Source organism: Nilaparvata lugens, chromosome 10, assembly GCF_014356525.2.
Source record: "Nilaparvata lugens isolate BPH chromosome 10, ASM1435652v1, whole genome shotgun sequence".
Taxonomy (NCBI): domain Eukaryota; kingdom Metazoa; phylum Arthropoda; class Insecta; order Hemiptera; family Delphacidae; genus Nilaparvata; species Nilaparvata lugens.
Window position 1 is genome coordinate 11,205,830 of NC_052513.1, and position 18,237 is coordinate 11,224,066.

Consider the following 18,237-nt stretch of genomic DNA (forward strand, 5'->3'; position numbering starts at 1 on the left):
TGGCATTTCAACTCTTATGATAAATTTAATTGAGATGCTTTTATAAAAAAATGCAATAATTGAAATTTATTACAATTTTAGAGGAATAACATGAGTAGAAGCTACGAGCAGAAATAGATTAAAATTATACTATGAAAATATTACAATTCTAATTATGATTTTACTTTGGTAACATGCAAATACTTACAGGAGATAATTGATATTCGTTGACCAGCATATTTACTAATTCGTCCTTGTAGCTTTTGATGAAAGTTTTCGGATCCAACTTGAAATATTTCACTAACTTGACCCAAAGATTTGGACAGGAAGAAACTGAAATTAAAGAAAAATGGTTGATATATTTATGAAACTCAAGTTCAAGAGGAAAATCTTGATTGCCTAGCACGTATCCAAAACAATTTTTAAAATATAAGATGGAATATTTGTTTTCCAAAACTTATTTTATGGCGAAGTTGCATGTTGAATGGTATACGTAAGTAATTTCAACGACATTTTGATGTATATATGTGAAATTGTGGAACATAAAAATGTTTGGAAATTTTCATTTCATTCCTTATTTTCTAGGAGCAGAAAATATTGGTATAGAACTGCAGTAGAATTCTTTATAAATCCACAATGTCACTGTTATTTGTTATTTCAATAATTTACCATTAATATTCAATTATGAATTGCAGCCAGCCACAACAATTATACATTTATAATTCGCACCTGGTCATGGAATCGAATCACGCTTAGGACAAGGAGTTTTGATAATCTAATATTAAAGCTCAGGCACAAGGAAAGGCGAATTATAATCTTGTAGCTGTTGTTGCTCGAGAGTAGGTGAGAGAATGTGTGTTACACATCGCCGTGAACTCAACGTTCTCCAATCTTTGATACAATTTATACAAGAGATAATAAAACTAGTTATAAATAATCCATTTGTCAATTCGAGATACTTCCTACATCATGAGTGCAAGATGAGATAACAGACATGAATAATAAATGAGTATGGTATTGTGTGTTTACCTATGATAGGATGATGGGCGCAAAGAAGAGATTTCAAAGCCAACAGTTCGGTATCTTGTTTGGTGAGATTGGTGCCTGAGCAGAACGTCACAATCGCATCAACTAATATCATTAGCATTAAGTTTATAATAGAATAGAGGTACCTTCGTCTGAGTTGATCGGCTACCTTCAGTCTATCAAGTAATTAGAAGGAAAACTTGTCATTAACATTGTAAATATTCTCAATGATAAATCTCATTTTGAATAGTTTGGCCAAAACTGGAGATAACCAGTTTACACTATAAAGACGATTAATGTTCAAGCCGTTAAGTTCAATGGCGCAGCTGGGTATGTAAGATCCGCCAATTTAAGTATACGGTTGTAGCAACCAGAGAGAAGCATTTAAGCGAATAAATTTTTCAATTACCATAGAGTAATAGCATGTATCCCCCCCACCATCTCAGCTTAATTTTCATTTTATTTTTCATTCTTTGAAGTGGCGATGCTATCTCTATGGTGCAACCCAACAATACTAAGATTCACGTTATAAAGTAAGCACCTGATTAACATTGGTTTGCTATCTTTGTCTGTTGTTAGAAAAGCTACCCTTTTCTACCTCCACACTGTTGCCAAATCGTTTGTTGGCTATAATAATAATCATGAACTACTTGACTATGAAGAAATGTAATGAACTATGTCACGATAGTGACAGAACCGTGTCTCAAAAATAATTTAATTATAATTTTTTTTAATAAAATACAGTACTTTCAATTATTTTAAATGTTATAAAATATAGTATAATTTAAACAAATTCATTTTCATCTTAAACTGCAGAGCAAGAGAGGAAAACGTTCTATTCAATAAAAATGTCTTAGCAAAGCTTCCACGCCATTGTCTAAGAACTTAATACAAACTCAGCAGTTGCGCTGACAAAATTTTCATTCCTAAAAAAGACTCACTCGCTTCTCGTTCAACTGCGGTATCGACCACGAGTCCAGGTTTACCCAGGAGAGTCAGTTCCATATTTTCTGTAAGTTTCTTTTTCTTTAATTTTCTTTCAAATTCATTCTCATCCTTTTAAACAGTAATATCTCAAATAATAAAAATAATAATAATAACTACAATAATAGAACGTTTTCCTCAACATATTTTTTTTTATAAATTTAAATTCTTAAATAAAATCAATTTCATTTTAGATAATTAAATATAAGCCAACGGTTTCATAAGAAAGGGCGTAATTGTTTAAAATAAGATTTGTTTGTTTAATCATCCGTATTACCGATTTTCAACCTTTGTATCTTTTTAATATTGTTCAAAATTGATAAGAACATTGTGTCAATAAAAACTAAATTACTTTTCCAATTCTTACTTCTTCTATTTTCATCCTATTTCAAAATTCAAACACCTTGTGTGAGTCAAAATTTTTATTATCAAAATTTCCAAGTTTTTGTGTTTTTTTCTTTATATAAAAAAAGACACTGGTGGAGGCGTTCCTGTTCCTGTGAGGTAATTGAATGAATTGATCGAAACCCATACGATTTGGAGGAATCTGGGGATTAATTCATTCAATTATCCACAAATTTAAAGATCCTATAATTTTTGGTAGTGTGCTTTACCAAACATCGAGTAGAGGCACTAACCACTAAGAAGAATACAATCGATCAGTAGGCCTACTAACGAATTGATTATTTGAATAAATCACATTAATGTGAAGAACATAAATAGATGATGAAATAACACATAACAAAACACTTATAATCTTTTCGTTAGACTGGTCATTTCTCTTTATTCTTTTATTTGTTACATATGGTGAAGGCGTCGATCGCCCATCATCCCATTTATTTGTTACATTTGTCACGATAGTGACAAACCACAATAGCCTACTTCATCTCAATCATGAAAATTTATTAAAAGCGCCGCCCATTAAATGACGTCATTGTATCTGAAACCAGCCCGGGGTAGTTCACCAAACAACCGCCACTCTAGCGCTAGCGCTAGCTGGCTACTCTGGGTTCACCAACCTTCCACCACGCGCTAACTGGCGCTACAGTAGAGTCAACTCGAGGTCATTGAGCCATCGCCGTATCTAGAAATAGATCCTATGTTGCCACATTGAAGCAGCTGTCGCGGTGTTGCCAAATTTCAGCCTCTGTCTCATCAAAACAGGTTTCTACATTTCTTGCAGGCTGGCCAGTATTTACAACTCCAAGCATACCCAGCTCCATAGTAGATATTATGATGAAGGGGATTGGGGAAGATTATTGAGGGTTTGAGTTAGATTTTATTATACCCCAAACCATCTGACATTATGAAAAAACGAAAAGCATCCCCTATTTTTTGTAAACTTGGGGTAGTGTTTTGGAAAATTTTTGTAGTAGAAAGGATGCTGTAAACAGTGGAATGGACTATTCACGATTTTTCTCATTTTTGGGGTTGAAATTTAGGGGTGAAAAAATGAAATCCTTTGTTGTTTAGATATCAGAAAAATTCTTTTTGTCATTCAATTCTACTCTTTGACAGGATTTTTCATTTTATGATTAATGGTTAGGGGGTGGTTAACAAAATAAGGGTAGTTTTTTCGGAATTCTCTGTTTGATGCAATTTTTTGGGGAATGGTAGATAGTAGTTAATAGATGAAATTTTTTTTTTCAATGGTTGCTGAGGGTTGAAATCGTTAGGGGTTGACCATTTTTAAAACTTTAAATATCTGAATCTTCGAAAAATTATTTTTTCCATCAAGTGTTTTGTATTTTTTTCATTATTAATTTTTGTAGTAGACAGGATGCTGGAAACAGAGGAATGGACTATTCAAGATTTTTCTCATTTTTGGGGTTGAAATTTAGGGGTGAAAAAAAAGAAATCCTTTGTTGTTTAGATATCAGAAAAATTCTTTTTGTCATTCAATTCTACTCTTTGAGAGGATTTTTTCATTTTATGATTAATGGTAAGGGGGTGGTTAACAAAATAAGGGTAGTTTTTTCGGAATTCTCTGTTTGAGGCATTTTTTTTTTGGAATGGTAGATAGTGGTTAATAGATAAAATTTATAATTTTTTTCAATGGTTGCTGAAGGTTGAAATCGTTAGGGGTTGTCCATTTTTAAAACTTTAAATATCTGAATCTTCGAAAAATTATTTTTTCCATCAAGTGTTTTGTATTTTTTTCATTATTAATTTTTGTAGTAGACAGGATGCTGGAAACAGAGGAATGGACTATTCACGATTTTTCTCATTTTTGGGGTTGAAATTAGGGGTGAAAAAAAAGAAATCCTTTGTTGTTTAGATATCAGAAAAATTCTTTTTGTCATTCAATTCTACTCTTTGAGAGGATTTTTTCATTTTATGATTAATGGTAAGGGGGTGGTTAACAAAATAAGGGTAGTTTTTTCGGAATTCTCTGTTTGAGGCATTTTTTTTTGGAATGGTAGATAGTGGTTAATAGATAAAATTTATAATTTTTTTCAATGGTTGCTGAAGGTTGAAATCGTTAGGGGTTGTCCATTTTTAAAACTTTAAATATCTGAATCTTCGAAAAATTATTTTTTCCATCAAGTGTTTTGTATTTTTTTCATTATTAATTTTTGTAGTAGACAGGATGCTGGAAACAGAGGAATGGACTATTCACGATTTTTCTCATTTTTGGGGTTGAAATTTAGGGGTGAAAAAAATGAAATCCTTTGTTGTTTAGATATCAGAAAAATTCTTTTTGTCATTCAATTCTACTCTTTGAGAGGATTTTTTCATTTTATGATTAATGGTAAGGGGGTGGTTAACAAAATAAGGGTAGTTTTTTCGGAATTCTCTGTTTGAGGCATTTTTTTTTGGAATGGTAGATAGTGGTTAATAGATAAAATTTATAATTTTTTTCAATGGTTGCTGAAGGTTGAAATCGTTAGGGGTTGTCCATTTTTAAAACTTTAAATATCTGAATCTTTGAAAAATTATTTTTTCCATCAAGTGCTCAAAGAGATGAAGAAACGTATTTGATGTTTTGTTCTAAAATCACCCCCTACTTAAAGTTAAGAACTTTATTAACATTAAAAACCACCCCTAAAATGGAGTGTTTTTTAAAAATAATTTTCTATTTTATAAGTTGAACTTGGAAATTTTTGGTGAGCTTGAACTTTTCAAGCATAACAAGATGATGAAGCATAGAAGAAAAATTCAAGTATTGCATGATTATAAATTCAAAATGTAATGATATTTCTAGTATTTACTGTATATCTTGTGAATTCCACTTCCATAATAACTAGAAATTTCACAGTTTGCATAAGTATTTTATTTTAGTACATTGTAGGGTTATAGGAATATTAACATAGAAAAATATATTATAATACATATCATATTCATGCTTAAAGTGAGAAACACATGAAATTTTAAATGTTAAATACAATTACCAAAAACTGAATATTATCGAAATGTGTTTGAAGGTTTATAGATTGCTTTTCGCTTTGAATTTACAAGGTTAATTTGAGTGGTATCCAACTATTTCAGTCAATAACGTTTTGATTGAATGAATGAACAATTACGTAGAAATTGAATAGAATTATAATATAATAAAAACACTCCAATATGAAGTTAAAATTCAGTCTGTCAACTCTCAGATTAAACTATATAGGAATTGATAAAAAATAAACAAATTTCAAAACAAAAAAATCAACTAATAACATAAAAAATACTGCAGTAAAATAGCAAGATGTCAATATATTTGGTGCTTTCACTGTCATTTTATAATTGCCCACGCTTTGTCCCATTTTCACTGAGATTAAATCATATTTATCACAGATATATAATGATATTTTTTCACATTATATCAACACTGGAATCAAGCAATTCAACTGTTCATATAACAAGTATTATATTATGCAAATAAGAACACGTTACAATAAGAGCTGATTAAATGGAATAAATAAAATAATAATAATACTGTTTAGTTTTCGGGAACTGCATTATCTGTGTTCGAGGGAGAACAAGAAAATTGTACAGGTCATTTAGATGAGAGTTCTGGAATGTCAACAGAACCAGCCTTGAGACAGCTCGTCGTCCCCCCCACCACCATTGCAGTCTGTTTGCACAGAATAAAAAATCGAAAACGGCTCTGACGATTTCCTTCAAATTTATACGATGGATAGCTATTTATAAGCCCTATCAACTGACATGTGTCTCATTTCTGGTAAAATTGCAGGAGTTCCGTAATTCTTGAGAAAAATGGCAGCTAATAACTAAAGAAACATGTTTTTCACGATTTTCTCAAAAATGACTTGACCGATTTTTTTAAAATTCATACCCTGTATTATCAGCTCTATCAACTGGCATGAGTATTTTTTCTGGGAAAATAATGGGGGGTCCACCCCATCTTTGAGAAATTGACATTGTAACCTCATTCTCGTGCATGAGGTAGGTAGGTAGAGCAGTTTATAAAAAGAACACAGTCGAGATATTTCATCTGTAGAACAGCTGTTTTGACGACTTTTAAAATCATCGAATTTCACAATTTACACAAAGGAAAAAGTACTCTAAAAACAATAATAATTATATAGTAGTTCATCAATAGCTAGGATCAACAAAAAAAAATACAGAACGATTGAAAAATTCAGCAACTGCAAGCCACATGATTGTATAATAGTAAAAATGACAACCTCGCCTCGAAGTGTTTCATTACAGCCTTATTTCTAGAGGCAATCAGCTGCTCACGTTTGAAATAATTCAGTCAAATATCTCGTAAATTGCCAGCTTTTAGCATACAATTTGGTACACAATGCATATCATGCAGCCGCTCTCCGAACTTTAAAAGTCCTTGGAGACCAAAATACGATCTTCCGACTACTTTTGACAATTGAAAAAATAATTTCAATTATTTCTGAAAAACTTTCGCGCTTTCACCACCCATTTATCTTTTGAAACAAAAGAGGTTTCCAGCATGTCGAAAATTTCATGTTTTCTGCTTGAAATGTCTCGACATTGACGAACATAATTAGTAATTAAAAAACTAGTAGTTCTGCGAACAGTAGACCTCGCTCATAAATACAACTTTCAATCTATAATGAAAAGGGCCAGTACAATAAGTACAGAATATTTTGAAGATTTAGTCATGTCATCTATTATTTTCTTCATTGAAAGTGCTAGAGCCACTGGACTTATCAAGGAGGTACCTTTATAATTATCAAATACATAGGTACAAATTTTACCTTGAAAAAGACTAAGAAATTGTCAAAAAACCAGATTCATTGATACTTAGAAAGACCGGTTTCGTTCTTTATCAAAGTTTATCAGAGATTGACAATGGTGCAATCACCGAAACCGGTTTTTCTAAGTATCAATAAATATGTGTTTTTTTTTGACAATTTCTTAGTCTTTTTCATTCAATATGAATAATTACCACAATATCAACTTCTCAACTACACAAAAAGAAAAACAAAATTAATCTTTACACCTTTACATACTAATTTTTTTCTACAACTGCAGTATTGGACTCCAATACAATAAATATTTTTAAAAAATGATTTATCAAATTAATTTGATAAATCAATTTTATAATTATGATAAGATGATTCAATTTAATTATTCTATCTAATCATAATAATTCATTTATTAGTCGAAACTAAGACCTCAGCTTCGCTTAGGTCAATAAATGAAAAATCGAAGTTATAGTTTGTTAAATCATGCGTAAGGAAAAACTCACATGTAAGAATGTTAGAGATTTCCAAACATTTTTGTGCAGACGGTAAAATATCTTGAACTGTTATCAAAATACAAGCAATATAGATATACAGATATAGTAGTATTATACAAAAATATTACAGATTATACAGATCGCGTTTGTTGACCAATGAAACTGACTCACTCATTTTCATCATTTTTGAGCATATAAGAGGATAAAATTTTAACAGGATAAAATTTTTAAAAATATAGATATACAGATATAGTAGTATTATACAAAATTATTGCAGATTATACAGATCGCGTTTGTTGACCAATGAAACTGACTCACTCATTTTCATTATTTTTTTCATCATTTAATCCCTCATTTTTGTTTTTTCGCTTGAGCCAGCAAAATGTATTCCGGTTCACGAATTGGCAAACTTCTTCGCTGTCTTGGATCGATGAGTTCGGGAAGTAAACATTTCATATAAAATGTTTCTAGTTTTTCTTTCATGTTCTCTTTCCAAAACTCATCATCCCGTTCAATCTCAAAAGTTTTGAGGCCTTTTGGAGTCCAAATGACAAGAATACAGTACTTTCTTTTTGTTATATGTAGCTGCCCTTGTATTTGATAAAAATAAGAGTGACTTGATTTAATTTGGTAACTTTCATTGCTTTTGCTCTTTTTGAACATTTTACCAACCAAGCCAATCTTATTTTCAATAACTTCATCAGGCGTGATATCTTCCCCACTTGACGGACACTTCACCTCCACAATGCCATCATTCCCAATGAGGCCGTCAGGAGAGGCTCCCAAGAATGGCATTTGCTCATCAATAAAAAAACCGCAAGGCTGGACTGTGACTCCAAGTAATGACTCAAGTTGGCGTATAGCATCTCCCTCATTTGCTCTTCCATAGTTTATGGAATGCGAGTTGAGAGATGTATACAGAAGCTTCTTCACCACTGGAGCACAGTTGGAGTCTGGCTTCCGGTTGCACACCAGCCCAAAGTTGGATGCCGTTAGTCGAGTCCTTCTCTCTTCGAACCATTCCTGACTGTTGCTTTGACCTTGAATGGAGGAAACAATAATTTGCTTTGAACTTTGAAGAGGCACAAAATAATTACTTATAGTGAATGCAGGCTACTATATTTACAGAACCAAATATAATAATTGATAGCATTTGTTATTGAATTGAAATCAGAGCTACTTGTTTTTTATGTCTATTCCTTGAATCTATTATCTCGAAATGTGCATAAATGAAGTAAATGGAATTAACTCTCACCTCTTGTATTTTGTTCAATTTCTTGAATTTCTTGCATTGTCTTTTGAAGAGTCTGCATGTGCTCCTGTAGTTTTCTCTGGTACACATCATCCTCCATATCGGGTTTTTTCGCCATGGGTCCATAATTGCTATCACCCACTTTGGACGTGAAAAACCCTAACAGAAATAGTAATAGGTCTAAAAATAAAGTAATTGGCTAATATCGCCAAGCAGATAATAATCAAGATAAGATAGCATCAGCTTGTTCTGGCTAAATGGTACAAGAACTTAAAAAGGATTGAAGGAAGTTTATTACTCATAAATAGATTATTTATAAAATATTTGAAGATTGAGGTTATGTAGAAGTATTCACAGATCGGTGACCTAGAGATCGATCAAACCGAAGAACGTAGAATCTGACCAAAACCCCTTGGCAGAGCTTTATTGCATTCGGATGGTGTGCAATGTGAAAAAACACCCGTCCACGTGGCTAATTATTAAGTAGCATGGAATTAATATTAATATATATAATATTAACTAGCATGCAAAGAGCATAAATAAAAAACCAAATAAAAATAATTTAATGTATTCAGGAAATAAGAGTTACCAGGCGCATGAATACCTAATAAAATTTGCATGCACCAATAGTAAAACGGCAGTTAATAGGCGGCAACTGTAGGCCAATTCAAAAATATCTATATATATTTATATAATTGTAGTAGATTTTGTGTAAAAATTTGTGTAATCTATGTTATCAATATGGCTCGAATGCAAAGAAATTATTAATCATATAATCTAAGCAATATTTTGGCATTTTTTGTAAGATCTATTTGAATTTAATGGCGGAGGATTGGGATATTTAAATTTTATGCTAATTTGAAAGTCGGAAGGAGAATCTGTAAAACTTGAGAAGGAAGAACCAGCACTCGCCAGCCAGATGCCACCATAAGAGGACCCCAAATATTTTAGAGCGAAGTATCTTATTAATAATTTTGCAAAAATTAAAGTTAAAGTAAATTATTAAAGTTCTTAAAAGACTTCGTGATGCTATTGTGAAGCAGAAGTCATTTTTTCATTTTTATTAAATTTATAACCCCTTGGAGGAGACGATTCCGGCTACCATATTCCGGACCACATGGAGTTGGATCGACATCGGCGGCTTACAAGAAGATTTTCGACACGTGAGTGATTAAAATTTGAATTTAGTGATGGGCGCCCTAGTGCTTCGAAATAATCTGATGATCAAAGCTAGCTCGCCGAAAGGGTTATTATAAATTGAGAAATTAATAAGAGTAATACTTGCGCAAGTAAAAATTAGTATTAAAGGTATTTAATTGAAAGAAAAATATATAGATCAATATTTTAGAAATTTCTATTTAATCAAAGAAGTACGAAATCTAGGCTATCAAACGTATGCATACAATATTTAATTTTTTGCAATACAATTTGCGATAATTTATCATAGTTCTAATTCACTAGATGAATGGCTCTACCTATTCCGTCAGGTGCCGAATCTTGCACCCTGAGATGAAAATATATATATTCGATACAAATAAATCTACTAAATACTAGAGATTTTAATATATATATATTTAGATTATTAGTGGCTAATTTATCAAGCTGATCTTAGAGCACATATTTTTGATTGAATTATCCAAGCAGACAAGTATTAGCAAGTACATGTCACAGCTACATGCCAAAGAATGCATATGATTTCAAGATAAAGGCACATGGTAATGTTTCGTGCCATAAATCTAGAATATAAAGTTTAGCCTGTGATATTTTTATTGATTTCAAATATTGTTCTATTTTTTATATTATATTTTTTTATCGCTCTATATATATTTTTTGCCTCGACTGATCTTTGCATTATTTGTGTAATATATGTGTGAAATTTTCATGGTGTGCAATTTATTTTTTATTCCTCATCTCTATAGTATAAGTATCATATATATATATATATTTATTATTTATTGAATTACAAGAGTTATTGGAGAAGCCCATATCTAGGCCTATCAAGATTTTTTAAGACTGAATACTATTAGAAAAACCACGACCTAATTATATTAAATCTCATGCTTTACCGACTGATGCCAAGCAGGAGGCTAATCGTTATTTAATATAAATAATAACGTGACAGAAAGACATGTCGTACCAACGTGGGACTGATGATGAGAGCCAAGCTCATTGAATAATTATTTGAAATTAAGTCAATAACCATACTGAAAATTATAGATAACTTATACGAGTTGTGAGGAAAACTGGCGAAGAGAAATTTGTATTACTTTTTGGGGAATCAATAGCTTTAAATAAAGAGAAATTATATGTTTTAAAGAAAATTTTATATTATTAGTACTGTAAAAAATTACCTGTTTATAGAGAGAGATTATATTTTATAAGCCTAAACTGCTAGTCAGAAATCAATGAATAGTATTATTATATTATAAGAGCTTAAGTAATAAATAGGTTACCTGGCTTGTAATGTCCATAGGCCTATCCTCATTTGTGTCCTTATTAATGCCTTGTTGGCCAAAACTTTCACTTTTTTAACAAACACTTGACACTTAATCCATTTTTAAAATATGAGTCTCTTTTCGTCCACGCAAAGTAAGGTAGCAGACACACTGCAGACGGCGATAGTAGCGGAGATCGACGCTGAGGGGGGCGCGATGGAGTCCAACGCACAGATCTCTTCAATCACCGCCAAGAATCCTGTGAACAGTAATAAACCGTTAAATGTCTCCCAAGAAGCAATAAGAAGGGTTATAGTAGAGGGGATGATCAAGTCATTTTCTAATAGTTTAGAAAAAACAATGACCATGGCAATGAAGGACTTGAAGGCGGAAATGAAGGAAATGCGGGAATCACTGAAGGATACATCGGTAAGAATGGATAAGGAGACTGCGGAAAGAATAGATAACCTACCAGCACAAAACACTTCACAAATTCATGAAATAGCTACAAACAGGAACAATAGTCAACTTATTTCCATAAATAAACAACAGAATAGTAAATCTACACAAATAGCTCACCTAAATTCTGATATAAATCAAAACAAAGTACAACTTAATTCATTGGAGACAGCCGTTGGAGAACAGCAATTATTTTCATCTGAATTAAATGCCGAAGTAGTAGATAATGAAACAGAAGCTTCTAGTCATTGGAAACAGGCCCAAGAGAAGTTGGTACAACTTGAAAGTCAAATACATCAATTTCCGCACGAGAATATAGAGCCTATTCCCATAGCAACGTTTGATTCACTACACAGTTTCAATGAATTAGGCCGTTTTGACAATACAGACCGCTATCTCCAACCTAAAGAATTTATAGATCAGATAAAACTAGTTCAATCATTAACACCCACCTCTTGGAATTTTTGGCGTCTTCGATTATCCAGTTTGTTAAGCGGTGAACCTCTGATATTCTTCAGATCCATAATCACGAATTCAGGACGTTAGATGAGTTCAGTGCAGCTTTCCTGGAACAATATTGGAGTAAAAATAGACAAATGGATGCACTAGCCAATATCATTGCTTGTGAGTTTAATTCTAGGACAGACGACACATCCATCAATTTTGTTAATACCCTTAAACTGAAAAATGCTCAATTAGATGAGCCAATGTGTGATTCAGTTTTAGCAAATATAATCGTAAAAAAGCTACCTTTCAAGTCAGAACAGCATTGGCTACACAGCCAATAACTAGTTGCAAACAGCTGATAGATTATTTATACAATATACAATCTATGATGGCAATATTAAATCACCGGTCAGATCAAATGTATGCACAGAATCAACCTAATTCAAAAATTAATCAGTACACCAGCCAAGCCTATGAATCAGTACCATATGATCGCTCACGATCTACCCCTCAATTTAAACGCCGCTATAATCATAATCAAAATAACAGCTGGAATAATAGAAGTTTTCAGAATCGTCAAACAAACCATTATCCACAGCAAACCTATGAAAGAAAGTATTATTATGGCCGTGATCGATTAAACTCACATAATAATCACACACAAAACAATTACAACCGAAATTATAAACCGCCACCTCAACAAATAAGTACAAATTATACATTAGCGCATGCAACAGGAATAAATCAACAAAAAACATGGAACCCAGCACCCAACGATCCGCCACCAGATATACAGAAAACTACATCTAAACAATTATGTCTACATGATAACCCCGATACAACCCACACAAGCTCAGAAAAAATAGATAGAGAAAATAAAGATACTACAGCCTCATATACCACCTTTGTGAACGGTTTACCGAAAATATTAGAAAAACAGATGTTAATACAAGATAAATCACCACCAAAAACCGCCGCTCAACATGTAATTAAAACAGCCCGAAAACATCAACCCCTCTTGAGCCTTATATTCCCCGCCGACGATCCATCACCGCAGGAAGAGCAGCCCGCATATCCAGAGACCGCCACCATGTGTCTGCACGTCACACCCGCGCATCAAGAGTCCGCCACCGCACCCGCGCATCATTCGACCCCACCAAGGCACCCCAATGAACCCAGGATAGAGGACCAAGAGGATGACACCAGGGAGGACGGACTACCGGACAAGAGGAGCGCCCACCGCAAGGCCCGGAGACGAAAGCGCCCGAGGACACCCAGCCGACATCAGGACGAGGAGGACGGCATTCGGGAGAACATGCATCGTAAGGCCCGGAGGCGAAAGAAAAGGAGGAACCGCGCGCGCGCATACCGGCCGCATGCACGGTTCAAACGCCCGAAGAGGACACCGGACCGACACCGTGGAAGACAGGAGCGGACCGACGGCGTGCATCCGCGGCACATACGCTTCAAGAGAGATATTCAGCTATGTGACCGGAAAAATGGATCAAAGAAATGGGATGAAAACAGAGCTACTAAAAGGTTTATTACGGATTCATGCATGGGCAACAACAAAGTGGACTACTTATTGAGACTGATGAAGGAAAAACGGTGTCTAGGAAGAGTGAAAGAATTAAAAAATAATATTAATAAAATGGAAGTACCTGGATATTATACTATTGAAAAGATGATAAATGTTTGGATATGGTGTTTAACGTTTGTAATAATGGCTGTGATATTAATAAAAGACTGTGTTGTGGATAGGACGAAAAATATTGTATTGTTGTTGTTAAATGGATCTATTATTGATGATTGGAAATTTAATATTATAAGAATGTTTATTGTACAACCTAATGAGTTATAATGAGCCGAAATTAAGAATACTAGATGAAAATAATGAAAGGAAGGATGAGTTAAGAGTACAGATTGATTGGAAAAAGAATGGATTAAAAGGAATTATCATAAATGAAGCTTGGAATTATTTGAAGGAATACACCAGATACCGGGGTTTTATATTCATGAAGATAAGTTAGTAATAGGACAGCCTCAACAATCAACAAATCAACAGCAGATAACCTAGCCAGCCTACAACAGCTATAAGCAGAAAACCAAAAGATACGGGAAAGCCACGAAATTTCTACAAACCACATCACAGAATTTGAAATAAATATGATAAGAAATCAAGGAAAACATTATTATCAAACCGATTACTAACCTTCCTTAATAAATTTAATCTTGGCATAGAACCGCATGGCAACAATCCAGTGTTTTAATTCCTTCCAACCGTTAGAAGCCTGCAACAAGAAAAAGAACAATTTTTAAATATGTAATTAAATTATATACATCAGATAAAAAAGGACACAAGCGGGGATAATAAAATTAAAATTTGTTAATTACCTTTTTAAGAGAAAAAATTGAGCAGTTAGGTTAATAGTTATGAAACTCGACAGCGAATTCTGTAGAACCAGTGACCAGCTGGCCAAAGCCACCCAAATCAAATGAATATAATGTCTGTTGAACATATGTTTATAAAAAGAAGTACTGTACCCAAAAAGTTATTTATTATTGTTATTTATTATATTTATTAATGTCGATATATTTATTTATATGTTTTTATATTTATTACTTATAATTATGCCACGTTTGTTACCTGAAAAGACTTAAAGTGAATACCAGTTACCAAAACCAAAGAGCCATTAGCAAAGAAAGTATTGTACCTGATGTATAGAAAATTATTTATATTAAGACCTAAGAAATACTATAAGATAGAGCCCAGAAGTTTATGAATCGAAATTATTGTCTAAAAGGAATCATTTATGAGAATTATGAAATGTGTGTAGTTAAGTTGGCGGCCCTGCAAGCGGCGAATTCAAAAATTACTGTGTTGTAAATGGTGTCAGGAGGAGTACGTTTAGAAGTTTATATTTATGATATTTTTATGTGTGTTGAAGAGGAGAATTTGTTATTGTTTTTGATAAAGGTATAAAGGAGATGCAGCAAATATGACTGCGAAATGTGATAGAAGTAGGAGAGTATAATTTATAAATAAAGTATAGTGTATATCAATGTATTGAAGGGTGGGTTTTCATTAAAAACATTGTGATTCTCAAATATTTTGAATTCAAACCCAGGGGCGCGTGTAACATATTAAATCTGGGTAGATGAAAAACCTAACAGAAATAGTAATAGGTCTAAAAATAAAGTAATTGGCTAATATCGCCAAGCAGATAATAATCAAGATAAGATAGCATCAGCTTGTTCTGGCTAAATGGTACAAGAACTTAAAAAGGATTGAAGGAAGTTTATTACTCATAAATAGATTATTTATAAAATATTTGAAGATTGAGGTTATGTAGAAGTATTCACAGATCGGTGACCTAGAGATCGATCAAACCGAAGAACGTAGAATCTGACCAAAACCCCTTGGCAGAGCTTTATTGCATTCGGATGGTGTGCAATGTGAAAAAACACCCGTCCACGTGGCTAATTATTAAGTAGCATGGAATTAATATTAATATATATATATTAACTAGCATGCAAAGAGCATAAATAAAAAACCAAATAAAAATAATTTAATGTATTCAGGAAATAAGAGTTACCAGGCGCATGAATACCTAATAAAATTTGCATGCACCAATAGTAAAACGGCAGTTAATAGGCGGCAACTGTAGGCCAATTCAAAAATATCTATATATATTTATATAATTGTAGTAGATTTTGTGTAAAAATTTGTGTAATCTATGTTATCAATATGGCTCGAATGCAAAGAAATTATTAATCATATAATCTAAGCAATATTTTGGCATTTTTTGTAAGATCTATTTGAATTTAATGGCGGAGGATTGGGATATTTAAATTTTATGCTAATTTGAAAGTCGGAAGGAGAATCTGTAAAACTTGAGAAGGAAGAACCAGCACTCGCCAGCCAGATGCCACCATAAGAGGACCCCAAATATTTTAGAGCGAAGTATCTTATTAATAATTTTGCAAAAATTAAAGTTAAAGTAAATTATTAAAGTTCTTAAAAGACTTCGTGATGCTATTGTGAAGCAGAAGTCATTTTTTCATTTTTATTAAATTTATAACCCCTTGGAGGAGACGATTCCGGCTACCATATTCCCGGACCACATGGAGTTGGATCGACATCGGCGGCTTACAAGAAGATTTTCGACACGTGAGTGATTAAAATTTGAATTTAGTGATGGGCGCCCTAGTGCTTCGAAATAATCTGATGATCAAAGCTAGCTCGCCGAAAGGGTTATTATAAATTGAGAAATTAATAAGAGTAATACTTGCGCAAGTAAAAATTAGTATTAAAGGTATTTAATTGAAAGAAAAATATATAGATCAATATTTTAGAAATTTCTATTTAATCAAAGAAGTACGAAATCTAGGCTATCAAACGTATGCATACAATATTTAATTTTTTGCAATACAATTTGCGATAATTTATCATAGTTCTAATTCACTAGATGAATGGCTCTACCTATTCCGTCAGGTGCCGAATCTTGCACCCTGAGATGAAAATATATATATTCGATACAAATAAATCTACTAAATACTAGAGATTTTAATATATATATTTAGATTATTAGTGGCTATTTATCAAGCTGATCTTAGAGCACATATTTTTGATTGAATTATCCAAGCAGACAAGTATTAGCAAGTACATGTCACAGCTACATGCCAAAGAATGCATATGATTTCAAGATAAAGGCACATGGTAATGTTTCGTGCCATAAATCTAGAATATAAAGTTTAGCCTGTGATATTTTTATTGATTTCAAATATTGTTCTATTTTTTATATTATATTTTTTTATCGCTCTATATATATTTTTTGCCTCGACTGATCTTTGCATTATTTGTGTAATATATGTGTGAAATTTTCATGGTGTGCAATTTATTTTTTATTCCTCATCTCTATAGTATAAGTATCATATATTATATATATATTTATTATTTATTGAATTACAAGAGTTATTGGAGAAGCCCATATCTAGGCCTATCAAGATTTTTTAAGACTGAATACTATTAGAAAAACCACGACCTAATTATATTAAATCTCATGCTTTACCGACTGATGCCAAGCAGGAGGCTAATCGTTATTTAAATATAAATAATAACGTGACATCCTCTCTGCCCTTTTCGCTAAGCTTGCCATATGTCTGGCCTCAAATTGTTTGGCGTAAAGGCCAGGGCTGCTTTTATACATGGTTTTATGCAGCTTATAGAACGGCTGGTTGGTGTTGTGGCTGACCACAGCAGCAGCGCATCTCATCCTGTATGAGCCTTTTTGGATGTAATTGATTCTTTTTCCTCCCGTAAATCTCGCCACAACTGCGTTGTAGTGTTCGACCATGTTGCTATCAACGTCGTAAATGAGGTGGCTGCTATGGTCAGCTAGAACATTGACAGCTTCCATGATTTTATATAACACTCCACTTGCTTTCATCTCTGGAATATAATCAGTTTCATCTGTAACAAATTTTAACATTTTTTATAATAACTCAATATAATCTCTATTTAGCCATTTATATGTACCATATAAATAACTCTTAATATTCATCCATTCTTAGACATATTTATTTAAGAAAGTACAATTCACTTTTCTTCAATGTTCGAAAAAGTATTGATAACCAAGGTTATGATTAATGTTAGTTTAGATGAAACTAAGATGAACTAAGTTTCAGATGAAGTCCTACTATTATGAGTAGGTACGGTAATAATAATAGGACAATATAAAAACTTTTTTGAAATGTAATCTATTGCTATATAAAAAATGAGTATGCTTACTTTCTTTTGGACCGTTGCAAAAATATCCTCGACTTTTGCAGTGAAGATGCTCACCAAAGACATGACTGGGTCCGTTCACTATGTCTAGCCTTAGTTTTTCAGCCTTTTCATTTATTTCTCCTTCTTCAACTTTTCTATGTTGGATAGCTTTTGTGACTGCTGTCCGCAGCCTCATAATGCGACCTGCCAAAAATAA

The 18,237-nt window shown here is 32.8% G+C and overlaps 2 protein-coding genes across 2 annotated transcripts in view; both read right to left on the bottom strand.

Annotated features, from left to right (window-relative positions):
• The window catches only part of LOC111064570 (eIF-2-alpha kinase activator GCN1), a 113,648-nt gene that overhangs the window by 67,319 nt on the left and 28,092 nt on the right, over nucleotides 1–18,237 (bottom strand). The window contains exons 15-18 of the mRNA XM_039436620.1: nucleotides 18,096–18,224; nucleotides 17,459–17,723; nucleotides 1,009–1,181; nucleotides 188–312 (exon numbers count right to left, since the gene is read on the bottom strand). Coding sequence (XP_039292554.1) covers nucleotides 188–312; nucleotides 1,009–1,181; nucleotides 17,459–17,723; nucleotides 18,096–18,224 — 692 coding nt within the window. The remainder of the gene's footprint in view (nucleotides 1–187; nucleotides 313–1,008; nucleotides 1,182–17,458; nucleotides 17,724–18,095; nucleotides 18,225–18,237) is intronic.
• LOC120353269 lies at nucleotides 7,507–9,045 on the bottom strand. Its single transcript, XM_039436275.1, has 2 exons — nucleotides 8,913–9,045; nucleotides 7,507–8,697 (listed from the first exon to the last, which is right to left on the bottom strand). The coding sequence occupies exons 1-2, from the start codon at nucleotides 9,025–9,027 to the stop codon at nucleotides 8,009–8,011; spliced, it is 804 nt and encodes a 267-aa protein (XP_039292209.1). The 5' UTR covers nucleotides 9,028–9,045; the 3' UTR covers nucleotides 7,507–8,008.